The sequence below is a fragment of the Monopterus albus genome, unplaced genomic scaffold (assembly GCF_001952655.1).
Source record: "Monopterus albus unplaced genomic scaffold, M_albus_1.0 scaffold264.1, whole genome shotgun sequence".
NCBI classification, from domain to species: Eukaryota; Metazoa; Chordata; class Actinopteri; order Synbranchiformes; family Synbranchidae; genus Monopterus; species Monopterus albus.
This window is the reverse complement of record NW_018128144.1, coordinates 215053-230990: the sequence shown is the minus strand read 5'-3', so window position 1 is coordinate 230990 and position 15938 is coordinate 215053. Positions and strand designations below refer to the sequence as shown.

At 40.7% G+C, this 15938-nt stretch overlaps 1 protein-coding gene across 1 annotated transcript in view; it reads left to right on the top strand.

The window, feature by feature from the left end:
- Positions 1-15938, top strand: part of LOC109972649 (glutamate receptor ionotropic, kainate 2-like) — a gene marked incomplete at its 3' end in the record, with an annotated part of 259232 nt that overhangs the window by 64425 nt on the left and 178869 nt on the right. Inside the window, exon 2 of the mRNA XM_020621657.1 lies at positions 11861-12028. Coding sequence (XP_020477313.1) covers positions 11861-12028 — 168 coding nt within the window. The remainder of the gene's footprint in view (positions 1-11860; positions 12029-15938) is intronic.

The window sequence follows — 15938 nt, the reverse complement described above, 5'->3', positions numbered from 1 at the left end:
GTTAAAAAAAAAAAAAAAATACAGAAATGCATCATAAACTGTTATGTCACAGGACGTGGAGTGGAGATAGATAAGCAGAAAGAATTAGGATATTTTATACCTTGGCACCCATGACAGCGACCTCGGCCGTGGGCCAGGCGTAATTCACATCTCCTCTCAGATGTTTGGAGCTCATCACATCATAAGCTCCTCCATAAGCCTGGGATACACACACACACATATATATATAGATATATATATATACACACACACACACATTAAGAATGGGCAATGATTTTTGAATGTTTGAATAGTCATACAATTAAAAAAAATCTAAAATTTTATGTGACTATGGTTTTGTCTTTAAAAACAAGAAGCCAAAATATTTTACTTTACTTTTACTGGCACCTGGAAATAATGCAATAACGAGGTCAGTATATCATTTTACTACAGCACCAAATACAAACAGCAGAAAAATGCTGACTACAGCCATCAAAAAGTTCTGTGTGGAACTTCTTTGAGAAAATTAACAAGAAGAACTCCCCCACCTTACCCCCACTCACCATAATTGGCAGCACTGTATCAGCAGTAAAGTCCTACAAGTTCCTGGGCTCCACCAGGACCTGAAGTTGACATCATCAAGAAGCACTGGTTTGGAATGATGGTCCTAGACTGGCCCACATCCGGCAGCTCGATAGCAAACCTGATCTGAACCAGATCTGGCCCAGATGTACCTCTGCCTTATGGTTCACATTTGGTTTGGAATGATGGCCCTTGACTGGCCCACATCCGGCAGCTAGATAGCAAACCTGTCCTGGGCAACATCCAGCACATGGCCATCTAAATTTAGATTTACCACTTATTTGACTCAGTTAATCATTACCTTTAGAAACATATATTAAGCAAAAAAATTATTAAAAATGATTTATGACTTACAGTACTTCCACACTATTTATCCCAGTTCACGGGATTTTGCTTTAATCCACAAACAGCAATTAACAGCACTGCATCCATCAAAACTGCAAATAATATTTTTTCCAAAAGCTTGCATTTTTGCATTTTTTATGAACAGCAACAATGTATAAACCTCTTAGACAAACACTCAAACAGGTGTGGTAAATTTAAAACAATGAACAGTTTGGCCAACAAGATTTTGTGTCTCTGTGTGAAATGAAGGTGATAAAGTAGAAGTCATTGTGATACCGTCCATTCAAGTATTCGTGTTATGATGGGTATAGTGTGTAGGATATGGTTCGTCTTACCATTGCTAACTCTGAGAGACGAGACAGTCCAAGTAACTTCAAAACAGTGCTGATTTATTCAAAGGATCACAGGTAAAATTAACATTACACGCTCAAGTATCTTTCACCTCCACCATGCACGCAGGCAGATGTAAGATGGAAGACCCTGAGCCCACCAGGCCTATACATTTTATCACCTCGGTTGGGCTAGCCCCATACTACACAGAAATGTCAACCGAGACGTCTCTCTCACCAGCTTTGCAGCTGGCTCTAACAGTAGTCAAAACATGAAGCAAATCAACGTGTGAATGTGTATGTCTGTTGGTTAAGTGGTGTGTAACTAAAAACATTCTCACGACCTCTAGTACATGTACGAAGCGGACCACTTGAGTATATAAAAAAATATAACCGTGCTGGTTTATTCAAAGGGTCACAGGCAAGAATTAACATTACACGTCCAGGCATCTTCCACCCCCAGAGCTGCTCGCAGGCAACCCGGAAGAAGCAAGACCCCGAACCCAAGATCTCTATACAATTTAATCACATGGGCTAGCCCCATCCTACACAGGCAACGTCAAACCGTGATGCCACCTGATATGCCAGCTGGGCAGCTGACCAGAGCAGTAGTCAAAACATGAAGAAAATAATGTGTGTGAATGTTGATTATGTGGTGTGTATCTAAAAACATACAGGACATTCAGGGACATGTCCGAACAGTAAGCCTCGGAAGATATTATGATTAAGATTACGGCTGAACATAGCAATAATAATAGCAATATTCATCCTGCCTGCAGACTCTTCAATCTAGTTGACCTTGGGGCCCACATGCAGCCTGCAGCAAGCTCATGACAATGAACTAAGCATTTAACAGCCTGAGCAAGACATCCTGGCTACACTAACATTTTCTAATACAACAGATCTCTAATCAATGTCTATCTAACTAAGAAAATACCTAACACTACAATTATACACGTCGTAATAATAATATTAAACACCCTGTCTGCTAACAGTCATCAACTCTTCTCTCTAGTTATCCTTGACCAGAAGTACCCTGCAGAGACTCATAAGCAGGCCTAAGCATTTAACAGTCTAACTAGACACCCTATCTCCACTAAACATTTCTAATACATAAAGTATCTATCCAATTTCTATCTGGCTAAAAATACCTAACAAGTGTAAAATCCATCAAATGTGGTGATTGTGTGCAGCAACACCAGTTCGACCCACATGAGCTTTCCTCCCTCCATCACGGTCAGAGGCAAGATGCAGCCACCTGTTAAGGCAATTTACCAATTAACATTAACACACTGATACAAAGTGTGCAATAAAATAGTACTGTGTGTAAATATGAAAGAGTTTCGGGTGGGAGACTGAAATAGTACCAACCTTTTTATGGCAGCCTTAAATACCAAGTCGCTTGCTGTGCTAGTCAGTTTTACCTGTCCCAGTGCATAGAGTCATAAGCAAGAGTGGTATTTTTGAGAGGCAGAGTAACTTGGATTCTAAGATAGGAAGGGGATGCTGCCTTGGACTTGAAGCAGAATTTAAGGTGTTGTAAAAATACAGAAAATCTGGCAAATTAATGCCATCAAGCTCCTATCAGAATTGATCAGCAGGGCATCGCATCTCTCAAAGCAGCCTACTCCCTTAAGAGAGAGTGTGAAATGGAGAGACAGAGACCATTTGGGGCTGTTTAAGGGAGAGTGTGCCTGTAAGACCAGAGGAGAGGAGTGAGAGATTTTATTTTTATGGTTATACACATTTGAATATACATTTATGCTGGCGTTTTAACTAACAAAGTGTGGAGAGAGAAGTGAAGTATAGACTCCTTACCAGTGAATAAGGAGAGTCCTTAAGTGGATGGGGTCTGGAGGAACTAAAGAAAAATGGACAGTATTAATGGTTGTAGGCCCCCTGTCTTTACAGGATACCCCATGACAAAGCAGAACTTGGAACATGCTAAGCGGGTCTAGGTGAAGGTGCAAAACAGGCCAACAGGTCTTTGTTAAAATGTAAAATAGGCCATCTGGTTACTTAGGAGGACAATCACCTTTATTGGCCAAGTATGTTAAACACAAGGAATTTGTTTCTGACTCAGAACTGAGTCAGCCATCTGCGGCACCAACTGAACCGATGGCTCTAACCATCGAGGGCAAGGGGGGGGGTTCAGTGTCTTCAGTGTGCCCAAGGACATGTGGACTGCAGGCACTGAGATTCAAACCTCCAACCTTCCGGTTGAGAGACGACTGCTCTACCCACTGCACTGTCGCCTCCCCACTTGAAGATACAGACATCCTGTCTCTACAGAATTTGCAGTATACAGTTGCAAAGTTTCACTCAGTAGAATACAGCAGTCATCAATACAGTTTTAATATGTATAGGGAAGGAAAATAAAGGTATGAAAAGTAACTAAAAGAAAATGAAGAACTGAAAAGTAACTAAAGGAAACTAAAGTTATGAAAAGTAACTAAAGCTTCTAAAGTAACTAGAGCCTATAAAAATCAAATCTTACAACTTCACCAACCTTAAACACCATACCATAAACAATTTTGGTTACTTCTATGTACAACATTTTTGGAATACTTAATTGGTAAAATGACAAAGCAATATGCAGTGCAAAATTACTGCCAAACTTTAGCGCAAACAAATGCAGAGTCAAAGCAAACTCTAAGACAAGAGTGAGACTCAAGAACAAAGCCAACAAAACAATGATTTTACGCATCCAAGATCTAGAAAAATAGCAGCATTTTGTGTTATACTGAGTGAAATAACATTACAGTACATTGACTTCTGTGATAATGCTTGTTAGATATTAGTAAATCAGTCAGATAATTATTAATGTGTTGAATTAAATGTGTTAGTAATGCAGTTTAGTAAGATTCAAAGTCTGGTCTAGTCTGCTCTGTTTCAAGGTTGACAGATAGAATATTGATTCTGAAAAGTGTACCATGACACCAATTGTTTTCTTGTATTTAATCTTGTGTTAGAATATTATGTTTGAATAAATGAATGAATGCCTTAGCTACACACCATGTGACAACATACACACACACATTGAGATTCTTCATTTAGTTATGACTAGGTAGAAATGCAGCTGCTCAAAGCATGTCAAGTCAAGAATCTTTATTGTCATTATGCATAGCACAATGAAATTTTTTCCGGCAGCTCTCGGCTTAAAAGACAGACATATTATTTACATAACACACTATTGTATAAGTCAATATAAAATATGAACAAATAAAAAGGGATGTATGGGACCTAATCAGGACAGCAGCATGTTAGCAGCAAGAGTGTAGTAACATTATAAGGTGCAGCTCAGTGCAAATCTCAGTCTCATCTTGCACCTGAGGCACTCCACATACAGTGGAGTATGCTCCAGTTGCCATGCTCGGCTCAGGTATGGCCCATAATCCTTTGCCGAATTCAGCAGTTAGCCAGATGTGCCACATCTCAGCCAGATTTGGTCCACATATGCTTGCTATCTGGAATAAAGCAGATTCTGATTCTGATTCTGATCAGTCTCTTTTTAGAATTAGATTAGCTGATGTTATATCTACAATAATATACACACTTGATTCTTTATACACATATAGTACATACTGTATGAATATCATAATGTAGCTTTTTATTACAGGACAGTTGAGCTAGCAGCATGTGCAAAGTGATTTAAATAAAACATAAAAGTAAGCTAATATTTATCTTTTATTATTGAAATCTTGGCCATAAAATGGCAAAACTTCTTGACATTGCAGAACTGAATGTGATGCACTTCTAGGCCAGGACTTCCAACATTGCTGTCACTTAACGATCATCCTCTTTAGTGACTTTTCAATAATTCTTTACTTAATCAATTCTTTACTTAAATCAAATAAGCCTCACAGCAAGAAGGTTCAAGCTTGGGTCAACCTGGGGCCTTTCTGTGCAGAGTGTGCAAGGTCTCCCTTTGCTTGTGTGGGTTCTCTCCAGGTACTCCAGCTTCCTTCCACAGTCCAAAGACATGCAGCTTAGGAGGAGTGAGTGTGTGGTTGTCTGACTACAAGTCAGCCCTGTGACAGACTGGCGACCTGTCCAGGGTGTAGCTGTGGCAGGTGGTTGCCCACTAAGGCCCACCTGCCAGGCTGTGGACACTTTCACTGTACATGCCATAAATGTCCATCTGTCTGTCTATTTACTGAGAGAATCAAAGTAAACCCTATGGTTGTCAGTCCAAATCGGTTGTCCTAGATTGCACTGGGAGGCACCTCCACCGATGACCAATTTTGACTTTTGATGACCAAAGATAGCCTGCTGTAAGATCCTGAGGGTGTCAGAAATTTTAGGATCTGCCTAATTTTGCAAGTGCTGTTTTTGAATACAGGTGAAGAAAAGACACACATACTTTCATTCCTTGTGGGGACTTTACATTGACTTACATTCATTTCCTGTAGACTTATCCTAACCTTAACCATAAGCACTACTTACCTAACCATAACCCTCACCTAACCTTAAACCATGTTGCCACCCTAATATTCAGTGATTGTATGGCCAAGTCCCCACAATGTTAGTGTGTTAACAGGTATCTGTCCCCATAATGGAAGTAATACATAGACACATACACTTTTTACTAGCTTTCTGTAGAATTTTGATCCACAAACTTGTGAAAGCTAGTTATTACTTTTTCTGCATTTTCAAAAATAAGTTGCTCAAATTGATGTTGTGAATGATGATGTCCCTCTGCTCTAATTTGCTTTCCTTTATTTACATCATAGTGCTACAATTCACCAGTCATTCATTGCACAGTATGAATCAAATTAAAATTAAAATCATACAGTCTGACATAGTTTGCTCATTCCACACAGCATGACATACAGTAAACTCAGACGATCATTATTGTCGCAAAGTCTAAAGGTGCCCCTACTCTCATTAAGATAAAAACAAGCTAAATATCCTCTTTTGGACAGTTTCCTTTCTCTTTCCTTCTATCATTATCTTATATCTTGATGCCCATGCAGGCATGCAGTTTTCTTACTGACTCCATGTGTATTGATATTCAAACTTAGCTGCTTAGAGAGTGGCCAATCTATCAGTGATTGACCTCTCTGCAGCAATTCGTCTGCACTTTTACAGGCCAGATTTATTTCAGTAGAACCACAGAGATTCTCATCAGGAAAACTGAGCTTTTCGTGTGTGAATGAAGGCCTTCCAAACACTCTGCTTTCCAATTATTGTACATCCCGCTTAACTGACGCTTATTAATTCCTTCAAACTCATTATGGCATGCAAAATAGGGCTGTCCCATGAGATGAATACTAATGAAAGCAGAAACTTCTTGGCAACAGAGGTCTTTCTGTTGATGTTTCCTTTAAGCTTCAGCATAAAGGCAAATAAACCCCCCCTGGAAAAGAGTCCACTGGTGAAATCACTGTAAGGAAGCATTGATCAGAATCAGCATGCCTTGTGGTAATCGTTTGTGACAGGAAGGACCTGCAGTACTTGTGCAGTGGTGTGTATGGATTACGTCTGGATTTAAAGAGGGTCCTACAGTAGACTGCGTGACATGCTGGAGTAAATAAAGCATGAAGTCTGGGCTCCCAGTGACTAACACTGAGCCAACAGGGCCAGGCCACAGATCTAACCTCAACAAAACACTTCAATCTCTCACCATTGCTCTCCACTGCTCCCTAAGGGCTTGACTGATTGATTCACCAGCCAATCAGAGAACATTGATCTCAAAACCACCTCTCCCCACACCACACTCTCCAGGTGTCCTCTCTGTCCTTTCATCTGCTGGCTGTAAGATGTGTTCACTGGAGGCCTGGACCTGTGGAGGCCCGCACTTTCAAATACTCTTCTTCTCTGAATCTAGGTGCTTTTGTTATCATGGGGCACATTTATATATACTGCCAGGATATTAAAAGGTTGGTCAGTTGCAGCCTTAAGTATATGTGTTTTTTATATTTATATTTTCTGCATCGGCAGTTGGGGCACTTCAGGGCTTGGACGTAAAACTTGTTGAATTATCAAGGGAGCAACTGATTTAGAAATATGTGTTTTATTGTATAAGTAGTCAAATATAAAATATATGTACATAAAAACATAAGTAAAACCATTTCATATGACTGCCAAGCATTTGAATTAAAATCATTTGATAACTGAGCATAACATTTGAAAGTGATTGATGCATTTTATGTCACAGTTCTTGCCTTTTCTTCTTTGAGCTATACCCCTTTAAATGCTGTATAAACACAAAGATGTCACACAACCTGCTGAAATCAGTGTCACTACCCAGCCAACCATGGAGCAATTAGTATCCCAAGTGTTCATTAAAGATACACATTCATAAATCTGTTCAATCATATACAAATAGGCACTACTTATAAAAGCATAAAGATTTGCATTGTGGCAGAAAAACATGCAGCACAAACTTTATTCCAGGAGCTGTTTTTTTCTGCACAAGTACACAGGGAAATGTGGTCCAGTCTCTCTTTAAGTTTGACATTGTTCACTGCCTACAATTATTGAGATGCTTTGTGCAACTGAGCACTCCTCCCTGTAGCTTTGAGCACACTAGCTACATAATGAGGTCCTGCTTTAAACTTAAGATATTGCTTTAAAATAACCAACAGAATTAACTGTGGTGATTGTTGTGACGGAAATAAGGATCAGAATGTCCCATCAACCATAAATTCTAATTGTATAAAACTTTAGTTATTATAAAGACAGTGCCAGAACTGATATGGAAGCATATGCATAATTGCACATTGACTGTTGACTGCTGCACATGCTGCTCCCATGCAGCATACATTCTCTTTTTATATTCTTATATATTTTTCTCATATTTCTGCATTTGAGACATAAAGTGCCTTAGATTTACTTATTTATCTACTTTACTGTATATTTCATTTGCATTTTGTGGCATTCATGTGGACGGCAAAGTAAGAATTCCATTGTACAGAGAAACACGTTTCCTAACTGTGCATATGACAAATATACATTTTGACTTTGAATTCTGAATGTGCCATTAATAATAGCAATCTGAGGCTGTTTACTCTGTAGATCCCTGATTAAATATTACATAGTTTAATCTGTTCATTATGAGATTCTGGGCAGAGCAACATGAGGGTGTTGTGTGAAAATGCCTACAGAGCCAGCAACCTCACACCTGTACTGGCAAGCAGTTCTCTCAAAAGACTCTACATTAATCCTAAATTAAATGGCAAAAGAACATGTTCTCATATAAGTTGTGACTTTCATAGCACAACCAATCCAGAGGCTACAGTAGTTGCCCTGCACTGAGTGCTTAGTACTGAAGCAACACTTTCATCACACTTCATTGAACAGACAGTGACTGTATCTCCTTCAAACCACTAAACTAAACTATCAGTTACTTGAACAGGGCTTTCCTTTGAAAGAAAAGTGGAAGAGAGTGCTCATAAATGACAATCAATGGATCAATAAAAGAGTGGTGTATCTTCCCTGGGGAAGAACTGAGTTAACTGAAGAGCCAAATTATGTGTAGCAGAGTGCAGATACTCCACAAAGAAACATTTCTCTTTACTCATATTGTATATGTTCGGATTAGTATTATTTTTATTGTAGTGTTCATGAGAGGTGGAAATCAAAAACCTCTTTGCTAACGTGAATTGCTTAATTCAGTTCAGTTCAAGGATTTGTAATCACTGACAATGTAGTTTGTTCACTTTTTTGCCTAAGCTGAGCAGTCACATCACCATTCAAGTACACTTAAGTATGTACAACAGAAATTGAATGTAAGCACTGTTCACATGGCCCACTGCTGAGTCTGAGTGTCTGATTCTGATGTTTGATTGCTAGTCTAAGATATATACAATATAACAACTAGCGCTCTGGAGCCTACTGTATTATTTACAGTATGACTGAATAATCAGATTCTGATCATTTCTCTGGTTTTCACTGAGCTTTATTAAGCTTTTGATGAGGAAGCATTGCACTCTGCATCCGTGTAGCCGAAAATGCTTCTCTCAGTCAACAGTGACAAGCTCCACTGTAACAAGTAGTGGCAAAGATGGAAATGTAGTAAATAATCTACAGTTACTAATCCCCCCTGTGTGATACACAAGGGTGTTGTTTACAAGGCTATTTGGTCACAGCTATAGGATGGATGAATGAAATGTGCTCAGTATACTTGCTTGGGGTCAGCTGGGCAAGTATATTGACCCTCTACAGCAGTGGTCCCCAACCCCCGGGCCGCGGACCGGTACCAGTCCGTGGATCGATTGGTACCGGGCCGTACAAGAAATCATTAATTATTTCCGTTTTATTTATTATCTGAGTATGAACGATCTTTTATTTTGAAAAATGACCGCATTCTCTCGGTTACATCTCGGTCACTTGAGCGCCAAAACTAGCTTACTTGGGGACATATTCAGCCTGCTGAATGAACTCAATCTGTCACTTCAGGGGAAAATGACAACTGTCTTCAAGTTGGCAGATAAAGTAGCTGCATTTAAAGCCAAACTGGATTTGTGCGTACGGCGCGTCAACAGAGGTATTTTGGACATGTTTCAAACATTAGTAGGGGGCTCATTACTGATGCTCCTCAGAAAGCTTTTTGTTCCTAAAGTTTGCTGGAGATCGCAAATGACGGCGGCCTTAAAAGTATGTTCGAGACAACAACTCTGTCGGTGTTCTGGATTAAAGTCATGACAGAATACCCTGAGATCGCCACCACAGCACTGAAAACTGAGACTTTGATGTTATACTCATGTTATGTTGTTGGCGCAATGTTACGAGGAAGCTGCTAATAAAGTTGCATACAAGTACACAGTGAATTCACATTTATTATTATATTTGCAATATAAACAATCTACGTACGTTGATGCAGCTCGCTCCGGTTTTAATCATGTAGCACAGGGGTGCCCAATACGTCGATCGCGATCGACTGGTCGATGGCAAAGATAGTGTTGGTAGATCGCATGCCATTCAAAAATAAATTCGATGTATCCGGCATAAAACACGTGCCAAATGTTAACATGCGAATGGTCAATGTGATGATTCGCTATGGCGACCCCTAACAGGAAAAGCAGAAAGTGACAATCATTCATATATAGCCTATCATCCATCCTCCCTATGGCATTTGCTACTTGATTGACATGCAGGGCAGCCAGTCTGAGATCTCGTCTTTTCTGACACACGAGTCACCAAACATGCACAGTCAACCGCACGAGCTGCTGCAAAACTCCAGGGAGCGAACTACCTTGTCAGCTTTCGGGTATAAAAGGGTATAAAATGAGAGGGGGGGGAGCCGAATCAAGTAAGAAACCGAAAACGTATCGAAAACATTCCATGCAGAATGGGAGGACTTTTTTTCGTGACGTTATATTCGAAATGCGTTTGCTTTATCTACCAAAATACCATCACTATTCCGAAGAAGGGAAATGTGGAGGCACTTTCAGACTGTTCATAAAAACTACAACACTGATTCATACATATATTTTTGTGTGTGCGCGCGCCGCGCGCGTGTAGGTCGATCATTTTGACTTAGACTACGTTCACACTGCAGGTCTTAATGCTCAGATCGGATTTTTTGCCGAAATTCGATTTTTTTGCGCTGTTGTTCACACTGTCATTTAAATGCGACTGCCATCTGTCTCATGTGTGAACGGTATACGGTCCTGAAGTGACCCGCATGCGCAGAAGAGGACGTGACGTCAGACGCAGCGTACTGTGTTTGCAGAAATAAAAATGGATGTGGCTGGTGATAGCATGTGCGTAGCGATGTACCAGTTAATGTGCAATTGAAATAAAGAAATAATAATAAGAAGAACATCAAGAAGGAGGAGAGCACAAATATTGCTTATGGCCTTTTGTGGAGCAGTGGACCCGCTTAGCAGTGGCTCAAGTGTGGGTGCGGAGTCGGAGCCAGGACTGGTGGGATTCCGTGAGGGGCTTCAAGGACACAGAATTCATTAATAATTTTCGAGTGAGAAGGGAAACGTTATCACAACCTGAATCACCGTTGTCTGCCATTTTTTTTAATTACCCCTCGCCTCCTCCAGCGCAGAATTGTGACGTCTGTCGCATTTCAATGTAATAAAAATCGCATGAAATGCGACCTGGCCGTTCAGACTGAAGTCGCATTGCAAAACATCGGATACGTGTCCGATTTAGGAACACATATGAAAGTGGCCTGGGTTGGATTTGAAAAAATCGGATTTGCGCTGTTCACACTGTCATAAGGAAATCGGATATGGGTCGCATTTGGGCAAAAAGATCGGATTTGAGTCACTTCAGCCTGCAGTGTGAACGTGGTCTTGGTCATTTGAAAAGTAGTTCACAAGGCAAAAAAGTGTGGGCACCCCTGATGTAGCAGCTATGATAAAAATTACACACTATGTATTGATTTTTTTGGGTTGGTGGCAGTTCCCCTTTAAGTAGACAAAAGATTTTATTTCACAAATTTTCATTTCCTTTTCTGTCAAGCTGATTAAAATAGGTTTCAAAGTGTAAGTCATCTTTCTTCTGAATACAATAATTTACTCTGACTGAGCTTCTTCATCTGATTCATATAATTAGTGTAATGGAATTCTTTATTTGATTATGACCACTGGCTATTGTGAAGGCATCTTTTCAGTTCAACCCTGATCAATCACTAATCAGCTGCCTGTCTTTGTCTTTGTCAGGGGGGATATTTGAGTCCATTGAAAGTGGCCCATCAGGTGCTGAGGAACTAGCCTTTAAATTTGCTTTAAACACAATCAACAGGAACAGAACCCTACTGCCAAACACCACACTCACCTACGACATCCAAAGGATAAACATCTATGACAGCTTTGAAGCCTCCAGGAAAGGTATGTATGTATTTGTGAGTGGAAGATGAGTCTTGTGTCGTCATTCACTTGGCTGCAGAGTGTACGTGTGGCATGTATACGTATATGTATATGTATGCACACAAACCCACACACACGTATCTACCACATACATATATGTATATTGTGTGTGTGTGTATGTTTGTGTCTGTGTGTGCACATATGCTCATGCCATGGCTGTTTTGCACTGTAAATATATTCTCTGTTAAGGCTTGTGAGCTGCAGTGGCTTTGATGACGATTATAATCAGGCGAGGGAAAAATGGCTGTGTACTTCAAACATAAACACAGAGAATTGATTGGTTCCAGGTAATGATTCAGCCACAGTAATTCAAAGACCTGTTTGGCCCCCAGAGACAGCCAATAAAGTGCTATAATCTATCAGTTTTCAGTGTGCATCAAGCCGATATTTAGTCTTTTATCAATTACAGTCCATTATATCCTGTCTCAGCCAACTTCCTTTTATCAAATAAGCTTACTGGACTGCACAGTCAAGCTAATACAATGATGTGTACATATTTGTACATCTACTGCATGCATACATGTATTTATATACAATATTTTATATAGGGATTATATACAGTATACAGACAGTATGTACATCCTTTTATAGAGGGATTTGCTTCCATTTTGGCTGAAATCCTGGCTTGTAGACTACATTTTAGTTTGAGGTTTAGCTTAGGTTAAGGTCAGGGCTCTGTGCAGATTGCAGTCAAGTTCTTCCACACCAAACTGGGAAAACCAATTCTATATGGAGTTGGCTTTGAGTATGGGAGCACTGTCATATTGAAACACTAAACAGAAAAACACAAATTGCTGACACAAAGTTAGAAGTTCACCACTGTTATGCATAATCAAAAATGCATAATCAAAACAAATACATCAATCAGTGAAGTTGTTAAAAGCCAGTGAATACAAATGCGTTTTAAGAAGTGATCTAAAAACAGTCAGGTTCGGAGCAGATCTAATATCCCGTGGCAGACTATTCCACAATATAGGAGCCCCAGCTGAAAAAGCTCGGTCTCCCCAATGTTTCAGTCTGGAATTCAGTACTTCCAGGAACAACTGGTTAGAAGACCTAAGTGTCCTTTCTGGAGCATAGAAACACACAAGCAGAGATAAACGATGGTGCTATAGGATGGAAAGCTGGTCTAAAATTTGATAAAACTATAATATCAAGATTGGGTTTTTTAAGAATTGGTTGAACCGCTGCATGTTTAAGTGTCATTGGGACAATCCCAGAAGCAAAAAAGCCATTAACAAGATTGACAGTGTACAAACCAATGCTATAAAAAACCTCTTTAAACAGAGCTGCCAGCATAATGTCCAAAGGCCAGTGAAAAGGTTTCAAATGCTGAACTACCTTCATAAGAGCAGTTAATGACATAGGCTCAAACTGGTCAAAAACAGCTGAGCATATAGGAGCAACTGAAGGATCCAGAACAGATTCATCAATCTGGGACCTGATCATAACAATTTTATACATAAAAAATAGAAGAAACGCATTACAAGTAGCAGAGGACACATCCGTCCAAGCAGCAGTAGATGGATATAAGACCGCATTTATGGTGCTGAACAACACCCTGGGTTTATGACAATTATTCACAATAAGGCTGGAAAAATATTGAGCTCTAGCACTCTTGACAGCACTTTGATCTCTTAATCAGTTTTTTTTAAATGTCCAGCGAGATGTGAAGATGATCTTTTTCCCACTTCCGCTCAGCCCGCCTACATAAAAGTTTAAGTGAACGGGTGTTTTCATTTAGCCAAGGTTCCAACTTAATTCTGGCTTGTTTATTCCTAAAAGGAGCACACGAGTCAAGGATGTCAGTGCATGTAGAGCTAAACCGAGCTAATAGCTCATCTACAGTCTCATGACCAGCATCCAGTGACATATGAGGCTGTAAGTCATTACAGGCAGAGGAAAATAAGTCAGCTGTCTTTGGAGTAATCGAGCGACATTGCAGGGCAGGCATACTAGAAATAATTACAGAATAAGAAACAGGCAAATGATCAGAAATCCCCACATTGCAAATATCAGTCATGCAGACAGGGACACCAAGCGAAAGCACCAAATCAAAAGTATGGCCTTGAGCATGAGTAGGCCCACTTACAAACTGGGTCAAATTAAAATAGTCAATAAAATCCTTAACCATCAGGTCCGTTGGACAGGACATTCATTCATTCATTCATTTTCTACCATTTGTTCCCTGAGCGGGGTCACGGGGGAGGGCCGGAGCCAATCCCGGCCGGCAATCGGGCGAAGGCGGGGTACACCCTGGACAGGTCTGGACAGGACACATGAATATTAAAATCTCCAAAAATTAAAATTTTGCCATATTTTGGCATAATTCCAGCAAGGAAGTCAGAGAAATCACAAATAAAATCCTTAATACATTTAGGGGGGCGATAAACTACCACACACAAAATAGGACAGCTCACCTTTATCACAAACAGCTGCGTTTCAAAGCTGGAATAAGCATCCATTGTGATTTGCTGACAATCAAAACAATTTCTAAAAATTATTGCGACACCACCACCTCTCCCCATAGTCCTCAGAGAGTTAAAAAACGTACAGTCTGGTGGAAGGAGTTCAGAGAAGGTTTTCAATTCACCGTGCCTCAGCCAAGTCCTCTCCTCTCCCCTCCTCTTTTTCCCCATCTACGGCCCTTCCTCTGTGGAAGACCGCAGGAAGAACAGCAAAGATTGGGTGGAACAGCTGCTAGAAATGGAGGAAGGCTCTTTGATGGCTTTCCCAGCTCGAAGACGAGCAACTTTTCCATTGACGCCCTAATACTAATTGAGGGTAAGGCAATCATATACCAAGGCAAATGAGGTGTTATGAAAACAGTGCAAAAGACATATTAAGACAAACCACAAACATAACAGCTGCAGACGGTAAGCCACATACACCGGTGCCATCTTGGTGTCGTAGAACCTCTCCATGCCTGTCTACATCACCAAGCCAGCTTTGAATGGAATGACAAAGCCCAGCAGTGCTTTCTTACAGTGTAATAGCTACAATGGATGGTCCCGCACTGGCCTTGTTCAGCACAGCTTTTCCCACCATCACTTCAACGGATGTATCCAACTATTGATCAGGCCCTTAGTGAGCTGCTTTCCACAAAAGGGGCCAATTGAGCAGGGATGCACATAGCACAATGGTCTGCATGCCTCTAGGATTGTTTTTCACATTCCCATTGAGTCCTTGATGAAGGCTCTTAGAGTCCTGTTGATGTTGTACAGTTCCAAGCATTCCAGGATCCATGTGTGAGGCACTGAGTCAAAGGCTTTCTTGTAGTCAATCCAGGCAGTGCACAGGTTGGTATGCCTGGTCTTGCAGTCTCGAGTGACTACTTTATCAACCAGTAGCTGGTGCTTTGCTCCTCTGGTGTTACTACCAATTCCTTTCTGGGCGCTGCTCATGTATTGAGCCATGTGCCTGCTCATCTTAGCTGCTATGATGCCTGACAGGAGCTTCCATGTTATGCAGAGGCAGGTTATTGGGCGATAGTTGGATGGTACTGCTCCCTTCTGAGGGTCCTTCAGGATCAGGACTATCCGGCCTGCAGTTAACCATTCAGGGTGGGTTCCATCTATTAGTAGCTGGTTCATTTGTCCCACCAGGTGCTCATGGAGTGAAGTTAACTTCTTTAACCAGTAGGTGTGGATCATGTCAGGGCCTGGTGCTGTCCAGCTATTCATACTTGAGACCCTCTCTTGGACTTGTCCCATTGTGATGCTTACTGGATCTTGTTCAGGGAGGTTGCTGTGGTCTGCCCTGAGGTCCATCAGCCATTGGGCATTGTTGTTATGTGATGCCTCCTTCTCCCATATGCTCTTCCAGAATTGTTCAGTCTCCAGCCTTGGTGGGTCTGCTCTCATGTTATTCC